The sequence below is a fragment of the Symphalangus syndactylus genome, chromosome 6 (genome assembly GCF_028878055.3).
Source record: "Symphalangus syndactylus isolate Jambi chromosome 6, NHGRI_mSymSyn1-v2.1_pri, whole genome shotgun sequence".
Taxonomy (NCBI): Eukaryota; Metazoa; Chordata; class Mammalia; order Primates; family Hylobatidae; genus Symphalangus; species Symphalangus syndactylus.
The window spans coordinates 140,493,579-140,515,275 of record NC_072428.2 but is presented as its reverse complement, the minus strand read 5'-3'; the positions used below and the strand labels follow the sequence as shown (position 1 = coordinate 140,515,275).

At 57.5% G+C, this 21,697-nt stretch overlaps 3 protein-coding genes across 16 annotated transcripts in view; 2 read left to right on the top strand and 1 right to left on the bottom strand.

Annotated features, from left to right (window-relative positions):
* AGAP3 (ArfGAP with GTPase domain, ankyrin repeat and PH domain 3) overlaps positions 1–12,354 on the bottom strand; it is a 59,694-nt gene extending 47,340 nt beyond the window's left edge. The window contains exons 1-2 of one of the 6 annotated variants that reach the window (XM_055284572.2): positions 11,310–12,351; positions 11,027–11,204 (exon numbers count right to left, since the gene is read on the bottom strand). In XM_055284572.2, the coding sequence (XP_055140547.1) occupies positions 11,027–11,204; positions 11,310–11,360 (229 nt within the window). In that variant the 5' untranslated portion in view covers positions 11,361–12,351. Of the gene's footprint in view, positions 1–11,026 lie in introns of all 6 variants that reach the window. The other 5 variants (XM_055284571.2, XM_055284573.2, XM_055284574.2 and 2 more) reach the window with 5 other exon arrangements.
* Positions 12,355–14,665: 2,311 nt separating this feature from the next.
* On the top strand, positions 14,666–17,149 carry TMUB1 (transmembrane and ubiquitin like domain containing 1). 5 transcript variants are annotated; one of them, XM_055284570.2, is made up of 3 exons: positions 14,666–14,777; positions 15,641–16,059; positions 16,334–17,149. In XM_055284570.2, the coding sequence occupies exons 2-3, from the start codon at positions 15,671–15,673 to the stop codon at positions 16,683–16,685; spliced, it is 741 nt and encodes a 246-aa protein (XP_055140545.1). In that variant the 5' UTR covers positions 14,666–14,777; positions 15,641–15,670; the 3' UTR covers positions 16,686–17,149. The 5 variants fall into 5 exon arrangements, with proteins under 5 accessions (XP_055140545.1, XP_063498435.1, XP_055140544.1 ...); XM_063642365.1 differs by lacking the exon at positions 14,666–14,777 and adding an exon at positions 14,785–14,888; XM_055284569.2 differs by lacking the exon at positions 14,666–14,777 and adding an exon at positions 14,916–15,044.
* Positions 17,150–17,355: 206 nt separating this feature from the next.
* On the top strand, positions 17,356–21,608 carry FASTK (Fas activated serine/threonine kinase). 5 transcript variants are annotated; one of them, XM_055284562.2, is made up of 10 exons: positions 17,356–17,550; positions 18,311–18,733; positions 19,211–19,390; positions 19,531–19,670; positions 20,143–20,356; positions 20,455–20,614; positions 20,832–20,923; positions 20,998–21,133; positions 21,207–21,321; positions 21,402–21,608. In XM_055284562.2, the coding sequence occupies exons 1-10, from the start codon at positions 17,469–17,471 to the stop codon at positions 21,507–21,509; spliced, it is 1,650 nt and encodes a 549-aa protein (XP_055140537.1). In that variant the 5' UTR covers positions 17,356–17,468; the 3' UTR covers positions 21,510–21,608. The 5 variants fall into 5 exon arrangements, with proteins under 5 accessions (XP_055140537.1, XP_055140542.1, XP_055140538.1 ...); XM_055284563.2 differs by having other exon boundaries at positions 17,376–17,550; positions 19,211–19,309; XM_055284565.2 differs by lacking the exon at positions 17,356–17,550 and adding an exon at positions 17,560–17,798.
* Positions 21,609–21,697: the final 89 nt, after the last annotated feature.

Genomic DNA, 21,697 nt, shown 5'->3' with positions numbered 1-21,697 from the left:
GATTACAGGCGTGAGCCACCGCGCTTGGTCCCATTTGTTATCTTATAGGCTATAAATCAGAGCTGCTCTCCAACACCATAGCCACTGGCCTGGTGCGGCCAGGGAACGCTGCAAACATGGCCAGTCCCACACGGAGGTGCTGGGTGTCAATACCAAGTGGAGTGTGAAGACGTGGTATGAACGGAAGAACATAAAAATATCTTATTAATAGATATATATTAATAGATTTCATGCTGAAATGAGAATATTTTTGATATGGTCTGGATGTGTGTCTCCTCCAAATCTCATGTTGAAGTGTGATCCCCAGTGTTAGAGGTGGAGCCTGGTGGGAGGGTGTTTGGGTCATGGGGCCAGGTCCCTCATGAGTGCTGTCCCCACTGTGGCTGTTTAAGAGCGTAGCGCCCTCCCCGTCGCTCCCACTCCCACCATGTGACTTCCTATTCCTGCTTTGCCTTCTGCCACCAGTGAAAGCTCCCTGAGGCCTCCCCGGAAGCACAGCAGATGCTAGCACCACCTTCCTGCACAACCTGCTGAACTGTCAGCCAATTAAACCTCTTTTCTTTTTTTTTTTTTTTTTTTGAGACAGAGTCTCACTCTGTCGCCCAGGCACAATCTCAGCTCACTGCAACCTCCGCCTTCTGGGTTCAAGTGATTCTCCTGCCCCAGCCTCCTGAGTAGCTGGGATTACAGGTGCCCACCACCACGCCTGGCTAATTTTTGTATTTTTTAGTAGAGGCCAGGTTTCACCATGTTGGCCAGGCTGATCTCAAACGCCTGACCTCAGGTGATCCGCCTGCCTCGGCTTCCCAAAGTGCTGGGATTACAGGTGTGAACCACAGTGCCCAACCTAAACTTCTTTTCTTTACAAATTATCCAGCCTCGGTGTCTCTTTATAGCGACGTAAGAACTGACTTACACAATTTTGAATATACTGGGTTAAATAAAATATATTAAAATTAATCTCACTTTTAAAAAACCTTTTTAATATGGCTACTTGAAAATTGAAAATCAGGCCAGGCGCGGTGGCTCACTCATGCCTGTAATCCCAGCACTTTGGGAGGCCAACGCGGGCAGATCACTTGAGGTCAGGAGGTTCGAGACCACCCTGGCCAACATGGTGAAACCCCATCTCTACCAAAAATATAAAAGTTAGGCAGGCGTGGTGGTGCATGCCTGTAATCCCAGTTACTTAGGAGGCTCAGACAAGAGAATCGCTTGAACTGGGGAGGCAGAGGTTGCAGTGAGTTGAGATCGCGCCACTGCATTCCAGCATCGGTGACAGAGTGAGACTCCATCTCCAAAAAAAAAAAAAGAAAATTTAAAATCATCCGGGCACGGTGGCTCGCATCTGTAATCCCAGCACTTTGGGAGGCTGAGGCAGGCAGGTCACTTGAGCTCAAGAGTTTAATACCAGCCTGGCCAACATGGTAAAACGCCATCTCTACAAAAAAATACAAAAATTAGCCAGACGTGGTGGCATGTGCCTGTAATCTCAGCTACTTGGGAGGCTGAGGCAGGAGAATTGCTTGAACTCGGGAGACAGAGGTTGCAGGGAGCTGAGATCATACCACTGCACTCCAGCCTGGGAAACAAAGCAAGACTCTGTCTCATAAAAAAAAAAGAAAAGAAAATTGAAGTTCACACGTGTGACTCGCCCACGTCTACTGCACAGTGCTGAATCAGAGAAAAAAAACAACAGGCAAAACATTGAAGATGACCCTGGGTGTTCACGGGAATGTGCAGGCCCTGTGACAGCCCTGCCTCCTCAGGTCCCTTCCCCTGGGCCTGAGTGAGCTAGACCAACGTACCCCACACTCTGCCACCTGGGCTCTCAGGCTCGGGTCCGGAAATGGTCATTCCTGTGATCTCATGCAGCCCTCACCTCACGCATCCCCATGCAGGCGGTGATGACAGCTGAGCCTCTGAGATAAGTAATGAGACAGTCGCCACCCAGCACGCACATCCTCAGGGAGGCTGCTGCTCTAAAAGCTCTCACGCCCACACCATGAAACGGATGCCCATGTTTTACCGATGGCGAAGCTAAGACACAGAGGGGTTAAGGAACTCACCCAAGGTCACACAGCTCCCAAGTGGTAGGTCTGGGACTCAAATCTAGGCAGCCTGGCTCCAGAGCCCAGGTGCTTAACCTCTACTCTATTCAGGCCCTGAGAGAAGAAATGAAGGCCAAGCTTCATTCCACATCACCCAATATAGAACCATCCAGAACAATCTAGAAGCAATAATGGGGTGGCAGGGGGACGGGGGTGCCGCTTCAGAGTGATGGAAAGCCTCCAAAACGTCCCAACTCTTCTCAAACAAAGGTTCTGGGGCTTGCCTTTCTGGTATCTTTTTTTTTTTTTTGTACAACTGTGATTGGATAAGACATTTAGAGCATCTTTAACCAAAACATCCTCCAGACAATCTTTTTTCTTTTTTTTTTTTTGTACAACTGTGATTGGACAAGACATTTAGAGCATCTTTAACCAAAACATCTTCCAGGCACAGAAGTGCCATCCACCAGTGCCTGGAAAAAGCCAGGCCCAGGAAGGGGTGGGGATCCCAGCAGAAGCAGAGCAGAGATCCCTGGAGGGGTCTAGACTTTTCGGTCCTCCCTCTGCCCCTGTGACGGGCTTTGATCCCACTCCAGGCGCCGGGGTTTCAGGTTTGCAAGCCATCAAAACACCAAACTGAAAAGGCTAAAGGGAAGCTGCTGTAGGCAGGTACCCCTACAGCGGTAAGGAGGGGTTCTGGCAGAAAAGGAACAGGCACAAAGCCCTAAGGCACAGCCATCTGGGGCTACGGTATGGAGTGGGCACAGCCAGCCTCAGCCTCCTGGGTGGCCCAGAGGATGGCACTGTCTGCTCAGCTCAGGGCACATTGCGGCCAGAGTGCTGACTATGGGACTCAGACAGTGTCTGACTCGCAGCAAACAGAGAAATGTACGTTGTAGAAAAACCTACATTAAAAAAGATTAAAACAGTCTTCGACTCAATAAGAAAAAGTAATATTTGGAGGTGGAGGCAGGAGGATCATTTGAAGCCAAGAGTTTGAGACCAGCCTGGGCAACACAGACCCTGACTCTACAAGACAATTTTAAAAATTATTAGCCAGATGTGGTGACACATGCCTGAGTCCCAGCTACTCAAGAGGCTGAGTTGGGAGGATTGCTTGAGCTTAGGAATTTGAAGTTGCAGTGAGCTATGATCACGTCACTATACTCCAGCCTGGGTGACAGACCAATATTCTGAGGAAGGAAGGAAGGGAGGAAGGAAGGGAGGAAGAGAGGAAGGGAGGGACAGAGGGAAGGAGGGAAGGGAGGGAGGAAGGGAGGGGAGGCCAGGCATGGTGGCTCACACCTGAAATGCCAGCACTTTGGGAAGTGAGACGGGAAGATCACTTGAGGCCAGCAGTTTACAACCAGCCTGGGCAACATAGTGAGACCCCATTTTTACAAAAAGAAAAAAGAGTAACAAACCAAGAGTAAAATGAATAAAGGATATGTACAGAATGAACAAAATGCAAATGACCCCTCAAAAATGTTTTAATATTGACTCTCACTAATAGTCAAAGTGAATCCAATAATGAAATAGCTAGTGATCAACTAGTAATCAAAGTCAAACAAAGAAAAACAACGAAAGTCATTTAATCTTTTTTTTTCTTACGTATCAGATGAAGAAGGGGTGCCGAGGAAGTGGGGCAGGGAACTCCAGGCTGTCTCTATGCCTGAAAATCAAATGGCCTTTCTGGAGGGCAGTGTGCCGGAGTGCCGCTAACGTCCTAAAAATGTACCGACGCCAGAGTCTGACCATTTTCTACTGAAAATTTGTCCAAAAGCAATAATGAAACAAGCGTACAAGAAGGTACATAATAAATAGCATTCCCTTACACAGGATACGCTGCCGCCTTTCAGAATAATGCCTGATATTTCACCTGTGCTTATGACATGCTAGGCACTGTTCTAAGCACACCACATCGGGAGTCTCAATCCTCAGCACTACCAAGTGGCGGAGCTTTGTTATGACCCATCTCAGGTAAGGAAACAGAGGCACAGAAAATCTCACCTCTCCCCACAGGATCTCTTCTGATTATCAGCTCCTGGAGGGCTCCAAGGTGGCGCATCTCAAAGTGCTGCATGACAGAGGCAGCCTCAGAACAGATCTTAGGGACCCCAGCTCAGGTCCTCACTTGATAGACAAGACCCCTGGCCAGGGAGCCAAGCCTGGCCTGTTCCAGATACTCACGCCAGGGTCACAGCTACCTGCATAGACAACCAGAATGTGACTCTCAGAAGATGCACCCAGAGCAGACTTGCCCCAGCTCTCACAGCCAGTTAGTGGCAGAGCAGGGACGGGAACCCAGGTATCCTGACTCCCAGCCTAGGAGCTACCAAATACGCAACGAACACAGGAGCCTCCTTTTGTGAATCTTTGGCTCCCCTTCTCCCAGCAAAGCATTTCCCACAACAATCCCACATTTGCTGCGAAAGCCTAGTAACAGCAAATCCAGCAAAGAGTCGTTAATAGAAAAAAGACCAGAAGGATGCACATCCGACTGCTCACCGCAGATCCTCCCAGCAGAGGGGAGGCCGGGCAGCCACCTTCCTACTTCTACATTTGAATGGCTTTTAATAAGCATGTATTTACTTTCATCCCTTAAACACATTAAAATAAAATTTAAATTAAATATATATGTGGGCACGGACGTGGTGGCTCATGCCTGTAATCCCAGCACCTTGGGAGACCGAGGTGGAAAAATTGCTTGAGTCCAGGAGTTCAAGACCAGGCTGAACAACATAGCAAGACCCCATCTCTACAAAGAATGAAAAAATTAGCTGGGTGTGCTGGTGCATATCTGCAGTCTGTGCTACCTGGGAGACTGAGGTGGGGGATCGCTTGAGCCCAAGAATTTGAGGCTACAGTGAGCTAGGATTGCACCACTGCACTTCAGCCTGGACAACAGAGGGAGACCCTGTCTCCAAAAATATATATACACACACATATACATACATATAATACATACATACATATATATGTGTTTCTTCAGCAAGCATCTGTCTATCGTACGCTACATCCGTGCTACCCACGGGAGAGAGATGCCTCAAAGAGCCACCATTCAATTCAGTTGGGGATTGAAGACATCCAGAAGAAAATTACAGTGGGGAGCAGAAGAAAATTATAGTAGGGGGCAGGAGTCCTAATTCACCCTAAAATTATATTCTAAAGGCTTCCAAGAGTTAAACTCTGGTCCGTTTGACTCTCATAAAGCTTCCTGTAGAAGCAGCTTTTAAGGGCTGATGTGGTGTGGCCAACAAAACTTATTCAGCCCATACATGCAAGGCAAACCACAGAGACCTGGAGTTGGAGAACCAGAGAAAATCCCTGCTTCCTCCACTCACTGCGTGGCTTCAGGAAAGTTACTTAATCTAGGTCCTAGGCTGTCTCACTTGTGAAATGGAAATACTTGCAAATCCAAAAAAGACCCTCCTCTGGGAAAATAAACTATGAGATGCAAAGTGTCGCAAAGCCTCATTCCAACCCCCAGCAGTGAGCCTGGCAGAGGGAAGAACATTCACAGGTGGAACATGCACCACCCAATCTCTTCACCCTCAAAGCAGGTGGCTGGGCTCACCCCCCCTTCCCCACATCAACTCTGCGCTCCAAAATAAGCTCCCTTACCACTTGGCCTGCATGGTTTAAGTCAGCTAGGGGTCAGGAGGAAAGCATCGGATTAAATTAATTTCCAGTTACCTGCATATTAAAAAGAAACTAACACAACAGGTGGGTGTTTAAGCAATGCCACACATGGACATGGGAGTTCTTAAGGGGGTGTCTGTCTCCCCCAGCCTCGGCTCTCCTAGGCTATACCTGCTTTCCAAGAAGGGTACCTTGTTCCCTCCACTTCTGGGCCAGGGATGACAGCTGGTAGGGGGCTCACAAGCACAAATGAGCGGTGTGGATGCTGGCGTGGCTCAAGCCTTCTCAAAGGCTTAAACCCTCGTGACGCCCATCTCCCGCAGAATGACGCGCCAACTCCTGTGGTTTCTAGGAACACAGCAGGGTGGAAATAAATACTGGAGAAAGCATGAAATACTCCTTCACCAGGGTCCTGCCCACCTCACCCACCCATCTCCTACGACTCAACACCCAAGCTGCAGAGTCCAACTTGCTGTTCCGAGAGCCACTGTATGTTCTGCCTCTGTTATCTTCATCATCCTGTTTCCTCTATGTGGGAACCCTCCTGACCCCCAGGCCTGGCACACTTTTGAGGAAAGAAATAAATGATACAGGAAGATAGCCAGGTGGCACCACAGGGACAAGGACTGCTTCATCTGTGGGGTACCACTGCTGGGGAGAGCCAGAGCTGAGACCCTGGATGGAGCAGGGTATCAGGGGTTCTCACGAGGCCATGCAGCCTGAGATCAGGCTGGACAGGTCTTCCTGTTCTGGCTTCTGACCCAGAAGAAAGGGGTCGTGATGAGGTTTCCCAAGTCTCTGACCTTTGCCCTGCCCTGGTGTTCTGAAAATCTAGGTCTCCTTCTGGACTCCCAGTGCCTCTCTGGCACCTCCTACAGGCTGAGTCGTTCTCTCTGGGCGCACCAAGCCCAGACCTTCTGGCCCCTTCTCTCCCTGCCTCTCCTTTGATTGTCTGCTTTTCACTGTGCTAGATGCAACTGGGCCACACAGTAGGAGCTAAATGAATGTATGTGGAACAAATGAAGCTTTCCCTGGCTACTAGCACCCACATGGTTATGCTCTTTTTCAGAATTCCTAGAACTCTTTCCAGCAAAGTCCTACATAAGCAACCAGGACCCCATGAGACACTCAGTCCCTAAACCAGTGAATTGCCAGAGGGGCCCGGGCTGGCTCCAGATGCATGTCCCCGGCACCCATCCCAGACCTCCCCAGTCCTCGTCTTTGAAGGGAACCTCAGCAGTGTGTGGTGCAGCAGCGCCCACAGGGGAATGCAGGGCCCTGCCAGGGAGTGCCCACCCAGGAACAGTAAGGAAAGCTCAAGAGAGCACCCTAGCACAAACATGGGGACCATCATGCCAGTCCTCCAGGATCAAGTTACAGGACGAACAGAAACAGACACAAACACTAAAACCCCAGATGTGCCTAAGGGCTGCGGGCTGCGGGCTGCCAGGGCGTATGCCGTCTTTTTTTTTTTTTTTTTTTTTTTTTTTGAGACAGAGTCTCGCTCTGTTGCCCAGGCTGGAGCGCAGTGGCACGATCTCGGCTCACTGCAAGCTCTGCCTCCCAGGTTCACACCATTCTCCTGCCTCAGCCTCCCGAGTAGCTGGGACTACAGGTGCCCGCCATCACGCCCGGCTAATTTTTTGTATTTTTAGTACAGATGGGCTTTCACCATGTTAACCAGGATGGTCTTGATCTCCTGACCTCATGATCTGCCCGCCTCAGCCTCCCAAAATGTCAGGATTACAGGCGTGAGCCACTGCACCTGCCCACATGCACTGTCTTACTCTCCCTCTGAGCTGCCACCCAACTGCAGTCACAGCTGTGGCCCCTTCTCTGTCTAGCCAAGGCTTGACCCAAACAAGAAACCCCCACATCTCTTTACCTTAGTCCCTTTAGGATGTCACCAAGCCCACAGCCCAGGGTAGGCAATCTGTGAGCGGAATGGAAGTGAGTGGGGTAAGGGTGACAGTGAGAACGCTCTGGCGGCCAGGCCAGGCCAGTTGGAATGAATGCTCAAAGTAACCATTTAAAAAAACAACAAAAAAAAGCCCTAGTGGGACAACAATGGAGAAACTTGAGTAAGTCACCCAGCTGACAAAGCCCAGCTCCGGCACACGCAATAGTAGCCATATGGCACACACACACCTAATAGGTCCACTTCCACTTCCAGGCAGGAGCCCCTCTGGAACTGCCAGCGGGGATCCCAGGCCCTCCCCAAGGTCCTGCTCCTCCCCTGTGCCGGGCCCTCACCTGCACACACCAACTGGGACCAGCAGGTCCTGGAAGGATCACAGGCTGTTCCGGGCTCCTGGCTAGCTTGGTACAACATCCTGTGCTCCACGTGCCCAGTGTCCCCATTTGGACTGAAGCCCTGGTTCTCCTGCATCCCTCTTTCTAGGACTCAGCCAGGAAACCCAAGCTGTCAGGGAGTGCTCACTGCAGGTGAGTGCCAAGCCGGAAGCGGGCTCCTCTTGAAGGCCCATACTCTCCCTGGCTGTATCCGCTTGGCTCCCTCCCTTCTCTGAGCCTCAGTTTCCCCACTAGTGATGTGAAGGTGGCTCAGAGGCTCTGCACATAGTGAGCCCTCCAGCTCTCCCTCCTGGCTGAAGGCTGTACTTCTTCCACTCCCTCAGGCCAAGTAACGGGCAGGTTTTCTCTTTCCTTGGCCTCTGGTGGGAAAGGAACTTTTCAAAATGGTCTCCCTCCCCCCAAATCCTGTCCTGAAACACAGGAAAGCCAAACATTCCCTGCTTCCTCCTGCCCAGGACACGGGGTCAGAAGTGACTGTGAGTGGCAGAGAGACTACAGGAGGCCCAAGTGCCCACTGCACTTCCTCAGAGCCAAATGGATCCTGACCGCAGGTCCCACGTCACCTTCAGAGCTGGGACAAACAACCCCTTCACCGAAGTCTAAACAGAGTGAGGGAGGCTTTGTTATACACTCGGAACATGCCGCCCCTTTCCAAGGAGAGGTTTATCCCCAGGAAGCACAGGACCCGGCTCCCAGCTGACACTGTGTTTATGTAACAGCCCAGGTCTGTTCGGCCCTGGGGCTGGGGGTGGAGGGCTCGGTCTCAGTCCAGCCTCAGATTGTGCTCGGAAACGCCCAGGGAGTCTGCGCCTCTCCCTCCTCGCAGAAAGAAGGTGGGGACGCTGCTTCGCAGGACAGAAGCAATATGGTTTGGCAGATGGAGAGGAGTTCTATCGCAGGAAGGATATAGGGCAGAAATTGGAGAAGGAGTGGTTTTTATTCTTTTGAAGACTGCCTACAGCAGAAAAGTGGGAACGCAAGAGGGGTGAGGTGGATAAAGATGACAGTGCCAGGAGAGGCTGGGCAGGGGGTAGGGAGGGAGAGCAGGGCAGCAGCGCACAGGAGTGGGAACAGCAGGGCTGAGAACGGATGTGTGAGCCGCAGCTGGGTCGGTCTGGTGACAATGAGACACCGGCTCCCAGGATTTCACGAGGGTGAGGCCGAGCTTCCAGGCCTAGTAGACGGAACCATGGGGTATTTCCAAACCGCAATGGAGAAGTCGGTCGGGGAGGGCTCTAGGAGGGGAAATTCTGCCTGTTGTGTTAAATTTAAGATCAGGCAAAAAATTCAAGGGCGCCCCAGGAATCAGCCTTCACATCACAAAAGATGCTCAACCAGAGGCTCCCCTGAGCTGGGGAGGAGGGGTCGCTGCTCATCAAGCTGGAGCCGGGGGAGCCCAGAAACCTCTCCCTGCTCTGGGAAAAGCTCGGAAGCAGATGTGCCCCCACCCTCCTGTGGCCGGCCCACGAGGCTTGTCGCCCTCCAGAAGGAGCTGGGGGAAGGTAAGCTTGGAGCAAATCAGGAATGTCTTTACTTCCTCCAAGGACAGTGAAGCTGCAGCAACGACGTCTCTCCCGCCTCCACCCTCTTCAGATCTAAGAGGAAAAATTGGTCATCTCCTGTCTTTGGGGCCTAGGGCTCGCACAAATGCCATCTCCTAGTCCCCAGCCACAGTGGTGATTCAGGCCATTTACTCAGATCCACGTTAATGAGGTTTTTCTGTCACCTAATTAGTTCACAGAGAACTCAGCCTTGAGAGGAAAGAAATAAGAACAGGTTGGGAAAAGGCAGAAGGAAGTCAGACTGTCATGTCACAACAAAAGATAGGACCCAGCACCACATGGGGTCCCCCCAGACTCAATACTCCTTCCCCAGCTATGGGGACCTCTGAAAGCAGAAAGGGAGGTATTCAGGTGCACTCTCCCCCAGAACCTCAGGCAAGCAGATGAAGCTGGGAGTGGGGCCCTAACCTTAAGGCCCAAGTCATGGACAGGCCCCTGCCCATAACTCCATGTTATCGCAAAAAGCCTTGGCTCTCACTGCATTTCCACTAAGGCCAAACCCACCACCTGCCAGTGGGCGTCCCCTCTCAAACAGAGCTGCAGGAGGAAGCAGATGGCCCAGGGCGAGGCCCATCTGTCCGTGCCCGCTCGAAGGTCACCATGCCACTGGGGTGCCTGCGGGTACCGCCAGCACCCACCACACCAGGGCTTGCGAGGCATCTGCCAGCAGCGTGCCACTACTTCCTGTGCCCTCAGCGGTCGAAAGTCCAGGGCCTAAGGGCCCAGAGAAAAAAGCGCTAGGCAGCGCAGTGGCCGGGGGTTTCCGGTCCCCGACTCCGGGTGCGGTGTCCCTGGAGGTCAGTCAGCGCCCGGCTGCCCCGCAGCTGCCTCCAGACCGAGAAGCCGCGGATCCCCGTCGCGCTCATGACCCGGCCAAAGCGCGATGGACCTGCTGGCGCCTCCCACGCGGTCGCTGAGCCTCAGCCCAGCGCCAGGCCCGGCCCGCGCCCGCTTGGCCGCCGCGGCGTAGGGGGTGTGCGTCGGGAGAGGGCGCCGCGGCGAGCGCCACCCTCCGGGCCTGCGGGCGCTGGGCCCGGGAAGGCTGCCATCCACTAACGCGAGGCTCCGATCCCCCGCCCCACTGCGGAGCAGGGCCCGGGAAGCGGCTAAGAAGCCTCCCCGGTCACGACCCCACCTCCCGGCAGCTGAAGCCCTCTGCCGCGCCCACCTTCCCCGGCCAGGCCTGGACAGATCTGGTCCCGGCCCCCCCAAGCGACACCACCTTCGCGCCCTGGAGCACAGTCAGCAGAAAACCCCCCACCCCAAAGTGTCCCCGAACGAGATACGGCGAAGCTGCCCGCCGGTTCTGCAGCACAGATCGGCAAACCTCGTGGCCTGGACCTCAAGCGCGCAAAGACCCCCGACAGGGAGAGCATGGCCAGGCTGGCCCGTGGAGCCCTCGGCCGGCGCCGGAGAGGCCACCGCGCCCCGGCTCCCGTAGCCCCCGGCTCCGCTCACCCTCGATGGAGATGACGTGCTCCCGGATCTGGTTCTGCAGCGCCAAATCCTCGATGCGCTCGATCAGGTCGTAGATGGCGTAGATATTGGGATGCACGGACTCGAAGCGCTGGATCTCGGCCCGGATGGCCGCGGAGTTGGAGAGCGCGAACTGCTGGGGGGGCCCGCCGGCCAGCTGCTGCGAGGGGCCGCCGCCGCCCCCGGCCCCGGGCCCCGCGCCGCCGAACTGCCCGCCGCCCCCCGCGCTGCCGCCGCCACCGCCGCCGCCGCCCCCCGGAGCCGCCAGGCTCTGCTGCTGCTGCGGGCTCTGCCCCCCGCCCGCCTGGAAGTTCATGGCTTCGGAGCCGTGGGGCCCGAAGCGGGCCCGGGGCGGCGCGGCGGAGGCGGCGGCGGCGGCGGCGAGCGGGCGCGCGGGGCTGGCGGGGCCGGGACTACTGGGCTGGCGGCGCGGGACTAGCGCATGGAGCCGGGGGCCGGGGGCCGGAGGCCGAGGCCAGGAGGCGCCGCCGCGCACGCTGTGGCCGCCGCTGCCGAGCGCTTCCCGGCGCCGTGATCCCGCTGCCTCGGAGCAGCCTCCAGCGGCAACAACAACGGGACCGGGAGCGCGCGGCCCTGGCCCTCCCCCCGCGTCATGCGCACGCACCGCCGCCCCCGCCGCTCCGGCACACGCAGCCCGAGCCCCCCTCCCCGCCGCCCCCGCCCCTCCTGCGCGCCGGCCCGGGCGCCCCCGCCCCTCGCTCGCTCGCTGGCTCTGCAGCCTCCACCCACGAGCCGCGCGCTCCAGCCCTGGCGCCCCGGCCCCTCCCACTCAGCCTCGGCCCTTCCGCCTCCTCACCAGCCCCCACCCGCATTGCCTCGAGGGCCACCCTCTCGGAGGAGACAGCTGCCCTGGACTCCTCCCGCGCCCGGCTGTCGCTTTCGCCTCCCTGCGCTGATCTGGGCGGGGTGTCGGATCTCTAGGCAATGCCCAAACAGTGCCCTGCGCCTGAGGGTGCTGCTGACCGAGGCTGATTGGCCGAGGAGTCCGCCCAGGCCCAGCTGCTCCTCGCTTACAGCGTCCCGCCTTCAGTGCGGCATAGGCTCCCCTGTCCCCAGGCTCCGAGGTCAGCCCTAGAGACCACCCTGCTGCCGGAGTTTTCTCCCTGGCTCCCTGCCCGGGCTCTCCACTGCCGACTGCAGCTCAGAGGCTGGGATGGGTTCTGGGCTGCTATTTCCAGTTCTCCCTGAGCGCTTCATCATCGGCGGGCTCCTGGAAATGACACTTTGAACAAACTCGTGCCTACTCTTACCTTCTTGTGATCGGCCTCTCCTAAAAGACCCTCCCCCTGCCGGACTTGGGAGATTAGCTAAATGCTACCCGACCCCATTGGTACATAGAGGAAGAAGAGGGAGGGATGAAATATTATATGCCTTTCTCCCCTACTCATACTATTGGAGAGACCAACCAAAGCCCACGCGGCTCTCAATTTTTCTTGTCTTCACCCCTTGTCCATCTTGTCCTTTCACTCCCTCTAGGGCCAGGGAGCTCCCTGCATTGTCCCAGTTCTCTGCAGTCCCATTGCCAAAGTGGGCTGCAGTTCTGTTAGCCCCCTCCCCTCCACCAACACACACACGTTTCCTAAAACCTACAAGAGGTGACATTTGCAGAGCAGTGGCTGCAGCCAATAAATCTGCCAGAGATGTTGCAGAGTATCTGCTACCCCCAGATATCCTTGGGCATCAGTGATACACATCGTCCTTCTTACACACACTTCCACTTCCCTGGCCAAGCTGGATCTTTTCCCAGCATGAAGCTGTCCACTGTTTGATTGCCCACGCAACTCAGCCCCAGTCCCAACCCAGTCACTATTCCCGAGTTCCCTGTACCTTCCAAAGCACCTGGTGGAAGCTAATCAACACACAGGGTCTCCTAAGCTCCTGAGGAACCTATGTTTCTATCTCCCTGCATAACCTTAAGGATATCTCTCTGGTTTTCATCTGCAAAATATAGTGGTTGAACAGAAAACCTAGTTCTGATGTTGTATAATTCTAAAAGTAACATCCAACATCTCTTTTAGATGCTTAATTAGAATTGACAGCAGGAAGCAGCACCAGGTATACCTCCCAAAAGAGACACTAAGAGCAAAGAGCTCCTCAAATGTGTTGCCCCAGCAACTAGCACACACCTGTTATAGCACTGATGGGCTGTTCACACGTCTAGCTCTTCTACTAGTATATGGAGCCACATGAGGGCAGGAAGAGGGTCTGATTCACTGTTTTATTCCCAGTATCTTGCACAATGCCTGGGATATAGTGTGTGTGTGTGTGTGTGTGTATAAATTTTTTTTGAGACAGAGTCTCACTCTGTCACCCAGGCTGGAGTGCAGTGGCTCGATCTCAGCTCACTGCAACCTCCACCTCCCGCGTTCAAGTGATTCTCCTGCCTCAGCCTCCCCAGTAGCTGGGATTACAGGCACCGCCATCACGCCCAACTAATTTTTTTTTTTTTTTTTTTTTTTTTTTTTTAGTAGAGACAGGGTTTTACCATGTTGGCCAGGCTGGTCTCGAACTCCTGAACTCAGTGATCCGCCTGCTTCAGCCTCCCAAAGTGCCAGGATTACAGGCATGAGCCACTGCACCTGGCCATAGCATATCTTTTAAAAAATATGTTAGTAGAATAAATGAATGAACAGGAGGGATGGAACTAGAGATAGGTTAGTTCTGTATGGTATCAATCTAGACTGACATTCCTAAGGCAATATTTGGGCCACTTGCTCCCACAGTAGGCAAGAACTATGGGAAGACTAGGATAGATTATTTTAAATCAAGACTGGCCTGTAAAAACCAGGATGTGAGATCCCCGTGGCTACAGGAGCCCAGAGGGAAAAATCCAGATATCCACAGGCCTGGGATTCAATGCCATCCATATAGTAACACACCAAAGACCTGATTCCTGAGACCAGGTTTGGGTGGAGGTGAGCGAATAGCTACTGTGTGACATGTACCTTAGTTTTTACACTTTTTAATAAAACATCTAATTTCTTCCTTATGATTGACTTGCGAGGTATGTTTTAGAAAGGAACAAATTAATGTTCAGAGAGATTCAATAACCCACCCAAGGTCATATAGCTGAGAAGCACAGGATAAGGGATCAGGATTTGTGCCAGGTTCCAAGGTCTATGCTTCTTCCACAGTCTTGAAGGGGCTGTGGAGTCCCGAAGGTGGAGGAGGGGACCAAGGAAAGGGGCAGCCCTGAGGATGGGTATCCCTAGCCAGCCTGGTGGGGCAGCCCATGGATATTGGGGCTCTGGGCTGAAGAATTAATTTTGGTGGCCAAAATGCCTTCTGGCGTCCACTCTGACATAAGGGTAGGGGCCACCTGAGTTCCTCAGAGCCTTCCTCACTGCATCACGAACACGGGTGCTCTGACGTGCTCCAGCTGACGTCGGTATCTGGTGTGACAGATGCCCTGGCTGTTAACAGGGGAGAGGGCGGACCCTGCTGCCGCCCAAACCTCTAGGGGGTAGCACAACCCCCCCAAAGCCGCCCCCGCCGGCCCCTTAGCGATCTGCAGGCGCAGAGAACCGCGGGTGGAGCCCCGCACGTGGGTCCGCAGGGCGGAGGGCGGGGATAGCGTGGCGCCGGACTACAAGTTCCACAATGCCCCGGGCCGCGGCGGCGGGGAAGGAGGGGTGCTTCAGGTGCCTGCGACCTCCGCGCCTCCCGCCCGGAAGTGCCCGAGGGGCCGCGATGGAGCTGGGGGAGCCGGGCGGTGAGTCCCCGCGCCGTGACCGCGCCCACCCCGCCGCCCAGGGCCCCGGTCGGGCCCCGCCCGCCCTGCCCGGGATCGCCGTGCCCTCCTGCGGCTCCGGGGGGCGGGAAGGTGGGAGGGGTGATGAGGGGTGGGGGTGGGGAACGTGAAGTCTCGGATTCCGGGCGGGATCTGGCAGCCCCCGGGGCTTGGAGAGACTTCCAGAGGAGGCGCGGAGTTAGGCCTCCGCGGAGTGTGGTTGAGGGGACCTGGAGGGGGCCGAGCTGGGTGGGTGGTGACGCTCGGTGGCTCCAGATTGCCCAGGGGCGGAGTTTGACGTTTGCTGTGGGGGAAGCCTGGGAAGCAGTCCTGTGCCGCGGGTGGGGTTTAGGTGAACCGTAACGCGGGGGGCGGGGGGTGGGGGCACAGAGGCTCTACCCCCACCTCGGAGAAACTTTAGCAACGGAGTAGATGTGCCTGGGGTGAAGTCGGTGAAGGAGTAGACACACTGGGGTGAAGTCGGCAGGCGAATAGATACGCTTGGGGGTGAAGTTTGGTTGGGGTGAAGTTTGGTTGGGGTGAAGTTTAGGAGAGGCGTTGCTTAGGCCCTTACCTTGGGATAGGGTTTGGGTGAGTTGGGAGCTGGTTGAAGACCTCGAGCTCAGATGACAGAAAGTTAGGACTTGGGATTCGGCGATGGGAAGGGGCACCCGGAGGCAAGTTTGGGGCGACTGGGAGGCAGAGCAGCCGGTACCCTGGGGTGGGTGAGGACGGAGGCTGAGGACGGCGGGAGCATCGCGGTGGGGTGAGGGCAGGACCCTGTGGAGGTTCCAGGGCTCCTGGCCAGGGGGCCTGGGCCTCACGGGCTCTTTGTGCCTCTCCAGCTCGGTAGCGCGGCGGGCAAGGCAGGCGCCATGACCCTGATTGAAGGGGTGGGTGATGAGGTGACCGTCCTTTTCTCGGTGCTTGCCTGCCTTCTGGTGCTGGCCCTCGCCTGGGTCTCAACGCACACCGCTGAGGGCGGGGACCCACTGCCCCAGCCGTCAGGGACCCCAACGCCATCCCAGCCCAGCGCAGCCATGGCAGCTACCGACAGCATGAGAAGGGAGGCCCCAGGGGCAGAGACCCCCAGCCTGAGACACAGAGGTCAAGCTGCGCAGCCAGAGCCCAGCACGGGGTTCACAGCAACACCGCCAGCCCCGGACTCCCCGCAGGAGCCCCTCGTGCTACGGCTGAAATTCCTCAATGACTCAGAGCAGGTGGCCAGGGCCTGGCCCCACGACACCATTGGCTCCTTGAAAAGGTAAGTAGGTCAAGAGGCAGGAGCAATGCTAAAGACAGGGATTGGGGGAGTGGTTGCAGAACGCCCCCGGAGACACCTAAGACCCAGCTCTCCTTTATACTGGAGGCGCTGAGCGCTCCAGATCACAACTGCACTTGTTCCCCTGGCAGACCTTCCCTCCCAGGCCAGGGCCGGTGTGGTGTGGAGGGCAGGGGGAGGGTGGGAGTGCTGTTCCGGGGCCAAGGACTAGGATTGCCTGAGGCCTGCTCTCTTACCCAGGTCCCTCTCTCCTCAGGACCCAGTTTCCCGGCCGGGAACAGCAGGTGCGACTCATCTACCAAGGGCAGCTGCTAGGCGACGACACCCAGACCCTGGGCAGCCTTCACCTCCCTCCCAACTGCGTTCTCCACTGCCACGTGTCCACGAGAGTCGGTCCCCCAAATCCCCCCTGCCCGCCGGGGTCCGAGCCCGGCCCCTCCGGGCTGGAAATCGGCAGCCTGCTGCTGCCCCTGCTGCTCCTGCTGCTGCTGCTGCTCTGGTACTGCCAGATCCAGTACCGGCCCTTCTTTCCCCTGACCGCCACTCTGGGCCTGGCCGGCTTCACCCTGCTCCTCAGTCTCCTGGCCTTTGCCATGTACCGCCCGTAGTGCCTCCGCGGGCGCTTGGCAGCGTCGCCGGCCCCTCCGGACCTTGCTCCCCGCGCCGCGGCGGGAGCTGCTGCCTGCCCAGGCCCGCCTCTCCGACCTGCCTCTTCCCGCTGCCCTGGAGCCCAGCCCTGCGCCGCAGAGGACTCCGGGGGCTGGGGGAGGCCCCGCCCTGTGACCGCCGGGGCTCGGGGCCACCTCCCGGGGCTGCTGGCCCTCAGCTCGCACTGGGAGTGGGCTCCTCGGGGTCGGGCATCTGCTGTCGCTGCCTCGGCCCCGGGCAGAGCCGGGCCGCCCCCGGGGCCGGTCTTAGCGTTCTGCCGGAGGACCCAGCCGCCTCCAATCCCTGACAGCTCCTTGGGCTGAGTTGGGGACGCCAGGACGGTGGGAGGCTGGTGAAGGGGAGCGGGGAGGGGCAGAGGAGTTCCCCGGAACCTGTGCAGATTAAAGTAACTGTGAAGTTTTCACTCTTGCAGTGTGTCTGAGTGTGTGCGGGCTGGCGGGCGGGGAGCCCTCGCTCCTTGGGAGAGAAGGGCACGGACTGCGCCCTCGACCCTGGCCCACCGCCTTCCCCTCTCCCCCGCGTTCTGCTCTGGCTTTGGCGCCGGCCTCCGTGGCCCCGCCCCCGGCGCCGCGCGCGCACTTCCCGCGGGCGGGGCTCGCGGCTCCCTGGCTCGCAGTGCCTGCCGGGAGCCACGTCTCCGAGGGCCGATAGTTGCTTCGGGATTGGCGTCCGGGCGGCTATCTAGGGGCTGCTGGGAAGATGGCGGACTCGGTGGCCAGCCGATGAGGAGGCCGCGGGGGGAACCTGGCCCCCGGGCCCCGAGACCGACTGAGGGAGCGACCTGCGCAGGGCCCGGGGAGTCATGTAGGGGTGGCGCCTGCGGGGAGGGCTGCGGGAGGGCAGCGGGAGCTGGTGTTAGCGGCAGCGGCCACGGTCTCCTGGCGTCCCTGGGCCGGGGTGGGTGTGGGGGCCCCCGACATCGCCGACTCCGCGCCATCGCAAAGCGGTGCACTCGGGCTCCACGCGCGCCCTGCGAGGTGGGCGCTGCGTTTTCATTTCACGGGTGAGGAGACTTAGAGAGACGAAGCCACTTGTCCAAGGTCACGCCGCTGGTGAGTGGGAGCGCCCAGCATGGAACCCAGCACCGTCCAGCCGCGGAACCCGCGTTCCACCCTCTGTGCCGCCGCCGCCGCCTCCTGCGGGAGAGGGAGGTGGTCGGGAGAGTGCACGCCGGTGCCGTCTGGGCTCCAGACTGGGCGCGACCACTAACCCGGTTAATGACCTCGGGCTTAACTTAACCCCTTCGCTGCTCTGGGCCTGCGTTTCTCCACCGGTGAAATGAGGTAATGCCAGCCCTGCCTACTCTTCATGGGCGTGTAAGGAGCATCAGAGATGGTGCATGTGGAATTGCTTTGCAAGTAGCGCTGCGCTGAGCGCACTGAGGATTATGATTGCTGTTTCAAAGGAAGGAGGCAGAGGGGCGGGGTGGGGAAGAGGCCCAGAGCAGTCACAAACGCTTGCTCTGACCACAGGCCCCCTAAATGAGGAGTGAGGTAAGGAGTAGGTAGCAGGTCTTTCTCCCGTTTGGAGAAAACCTCACCCCCTTTTTTGGGCTGCCCCTCAGGGTCTCCATCACCCAACTCCATGCTTCGAGTCCTGCTCTCTGCTCAGACCTCCCCTGCTCGGCTGTCTGGTCTGCTGCTGATCCCTCCAGTACAGCCCTGCTGTTTGGGGCCCAGCAAATGGGGGGACCGGCCTCTTGGAGGAGGCCCCAGTGCAGGTCCTGTGCAAGGACTGCAGCGGCTTCTGGAACAGGCGAAGAGCCCCGGGGAGCTGCTGCGCTGGCTGGGCCAGAACCCCACCAAGGTGCGCGCCCACCACTACTCGGTGGCGCTTCGTCGTCTGGGCCAGCTCTTGGGGTCTCGGCCACGGCCCCCTCCTGTGGAGCAGGCCACACTGCAGGACTTGAGTCAGCTCATCATCCGAAACTGTCCCTCCTTTGACATTCACACCATCCACGTGTGTCTGCACCTTGCAGTCTTACTTGGTGAGGACGGGCTTGAGGTGGGCGCCTGGGGGGCTAGGTGTTAATGAAGAATAGGGAGAACAGTAGAGGACCACGGACAGAGACCCAGCCTCTCAGGCGTTTGCCCAGGAACGCTTGCTCCTGCTCCCGTCCTGTGTCTGCGGCAGACATCATGAGTCGAACGCACTCCTTCCAGCCTCGCTAGGGTGCCACCCCAGATTCCTGCTAATAGAGTGCCCTAGGAAGCCACCATAATGTGTCACAATTGGTACGAGATGAAAGCCTATTTGCCGTCTTTGTATGTACTCCCTACAGACCGTTTTGATACCTCATAGCCACATGATACTTTACATTTCTCTAGTGTTTGCACTTAAACTCTAGCACACCTTCCCGCTCAGGAAACGGAGAGAAGAAAGGTGGAGAATTCACCAAGTAACCCCATGATAAGAACAGCAGCACAGCTCTGTTACCAGGCTGCCTTTTACCTCTCCCCCTCAGGCTTTCCATCTGATGGTCGCCTGGTGTGTGCCCTGGAACAGGAGCGAAGGCTCCGCCTCCCTCCGAAGCCACCTCCCCCTTTGCAGCCCCTTCTCCGAGGTGGGCAAGGGTTGGAAGCTGCTCTAAGCTGCCCCCGTTTTCTGCGGTATCCACGGCAGCATCTGATCAGCAGCCTGGCAGGTGCTGGAGGGGGTTAAAATCAGATGGGGGTGGGGAGGGTTGACAGGAGGAGGAAGGTGGGCTCAGTTGGCTGGGTTGAGGTGGAATTGAGCCAGCTGGAGGTCCGGCCGAGGCCCAGCGTGACAGGCTGTTCTTCACAGAGGCAAGGCCAGAGGAACTGACTCCCCACGTGATGGTGCTCCTGGCCCAGCACCTGGCCCGGCACCGGTTGCGGGAGCCCCAGCTTCTGGAAGCCATTGCCCACTTCCTGGTGGTTCAGGAAACCCAGCTCAGCAGCAAGGTGGGCTTGCCACCCACCATCCAGTGCATCTCTGTCATTCTTAGGGACCTTGTCAGGCCCAGCGCCCCATGCAGCTCGGCTATCTTTTCCTGAAGCAGACGCACCCTCTCTGTCCCCTGGGACCTGCATCTTTTCCTACACCCTTTCTGTGGCTTGCCTACCTCCTGTCACCAGCATGCATTCCTGGAACTCTGCAGTTTCCCAAAGCACTCCTAGCAGCATCCTAGCTCCACCCATCCCTCTCCTTGAAGTCTTCGGGGCCAGACCCCACAGTGATGTCCCCTCTGCCTGTCTGGTGATTAGTCATGTGCAGCTCGTGACTGCTTTGCTGTTGAACTGTGAGGCCGGAGGGACTGTCCTGTCTTTACAGCAGTGTTACAAACTTGAGGGCTAAGCCTCTCTAAGGCTTAGCTTGTAAAAGATGACTGCAGAAATACTTCACACTGGGTAATGAACTGCTCTTCCTCCACAGGTGGTACAGAAGTTGGTCCTGCCCTTTGGGCGGCTGAACTACCTGCCCCTGGAACAGCAGTTTATGCCCTGCCTTGAGAGGATCCTGGCTCGGGAAGCAGGGGTGGCACCCCTGGCTACAGTCAACATCTTGATGTCACTGTGCCAACTGCGGTGCCTGCCCTTCAGAGCCCTGCACTTTGTTTTTTCCCCTGGCTTCATCAACTACATCAGTGGTACGCAGCCAGGATGGCTGGCTGGGCCCCTGAGGGCTGGAGAGGCAGGGGAGCAGGGTGGCCTGCAACCCAGAGCCCCAGTCCCTGCCTCCCCACAGGCACCCCTCATGCTCTGATTGTGCGTCGCTACCTCTCCCTGCTGGACACGGCCGTGGAGCTGGAGCTCCCAGGATACCGGGGTCCCCGCCTTCCCCGAAGGCAGCAAGTGCCCATCTTTCCCCAGCCTCTCATCACCGACCGTGCCCGCTGCAAGTACAGGTGGATGGGGCAGCCTGGGGCAAGGGGAGGGGCCAGCCTGGGACCAGCAGAGTGGAAAAGCCAGAGGGACCATGAAGCGCCAAAGCTAGGGAGCTCTTGGCCGCCATAAAACTGGGCCCTGAAGCAGCAGGGCTTTGCCCAGGGTGGTGGCACTAGACTGGGACAGACTAGGATGAGGTGCCGGGCCCTTCCTGCTACTGGTGTCCTTTCTCCTCAGTCACAAGGACATAGTAGCTGAGGGGTTGCGCCAGCTGCTGGGGGAGGAGAAATACCGCCAGGACCTGACTGTGCCTCCAGGCTACTGCACAGGTGAGCAAGGGGTAGGCGGCAGGCCCAGGGAGACGGAGCCCTGGCTAAGGCTGCTGGCCCTGCTCCCCCTCCAGACTTCCTGCTGTGCGTCAGCAGCTCTGGTGCTGTGCTTCCCGTGAGGACCCAGGACCCCTTTCTGCCATACCCACCAAGGTCCTGCCCACAGGGCCAGGCTGCCTCTAGTCCCACTACTCGAGACCCTGCCCAGAGGTAAGGGAGGCAGGGTGGGGGAGCCCTGGCCACCTTGCCCGCCATGCCCTGAGCCACGTCCCTCCCCCTGCAGGGTGGTGCTGGTGTTGCGGGAACGCTGGCATTTCTGCCGGGACGGCAGGGTGCTGCTGGGCTCCAGGGCCCTGAGGGAGCGGCACCTAGGCCTGATGGGCTACCAGCTCCTGCCGGTGAGTGGCCCTGGCCTGGCCCGTGGCGCATCCTCACTCCCCGCCTGCGGGTAACCTGCCGCCCTCTCCTGTCCCCACAGCTACCCTTCGAGGAACTGGAGTCCCAGAGAGGCCTGCCCCAGCTCAAGAGCTACCTGAGGCAGAAGCTCCAGGGCCTGGGCCTGCGCTGGGGGCCCGAAGGGGGCTGAGGGGATGATGTGGGGTTCAGGATGGCCCCCCCATGGGGGGTGGATGATTTGCACTTTGGTTCCCTATGTTTTGATTTCTCATTAAAGTTCCTTTCCTTCCCCGTTGTGAATCTTTTTGGGATGGGGAGCAGAGCTGGGTCCCCCACCTCTTTTCCATTCATGCCCCCCCATACAAAGACAAAAGGCCA

Coding starts and splice junctions, on each gene's coding strand:
- TMUB1 (XM_055284570.2), top strand. CDS start 15,671: ATGACCCTGATTGAAGGGGTGGGTGATGAGGTGACCGTCCTTTTCTCG. Junction 16,060..16,333: donor ACCATTGGCTCCTTGAAAAG/GTAAGTAGGTCA, acceptor CTCTCTCCTCAG/GACCCAGTTTCCCGGCCGGG.
- FASTK (XM_055284562.2), top strand. CDS start 17,469: ATGAGGAGGCCGCGGGGGGAACCTGGCCCCCGGGCCCCGAGACCGACT. Junction 19,391..19,530: donor TCTGATCAGCAGCCTGGCAG/GTGCTGGAGGGG, acceptor TGTTCTTCACAG/AGGCAAGGCCAGAGGAACTG. Junction 19,671..20,142: donor AAACCCAGCTCAGCAGCAAG/GTGGGCTTGCCA, acceptor CTTCCTCCACAG/GTGGTACAGAAGTTGGTCCT.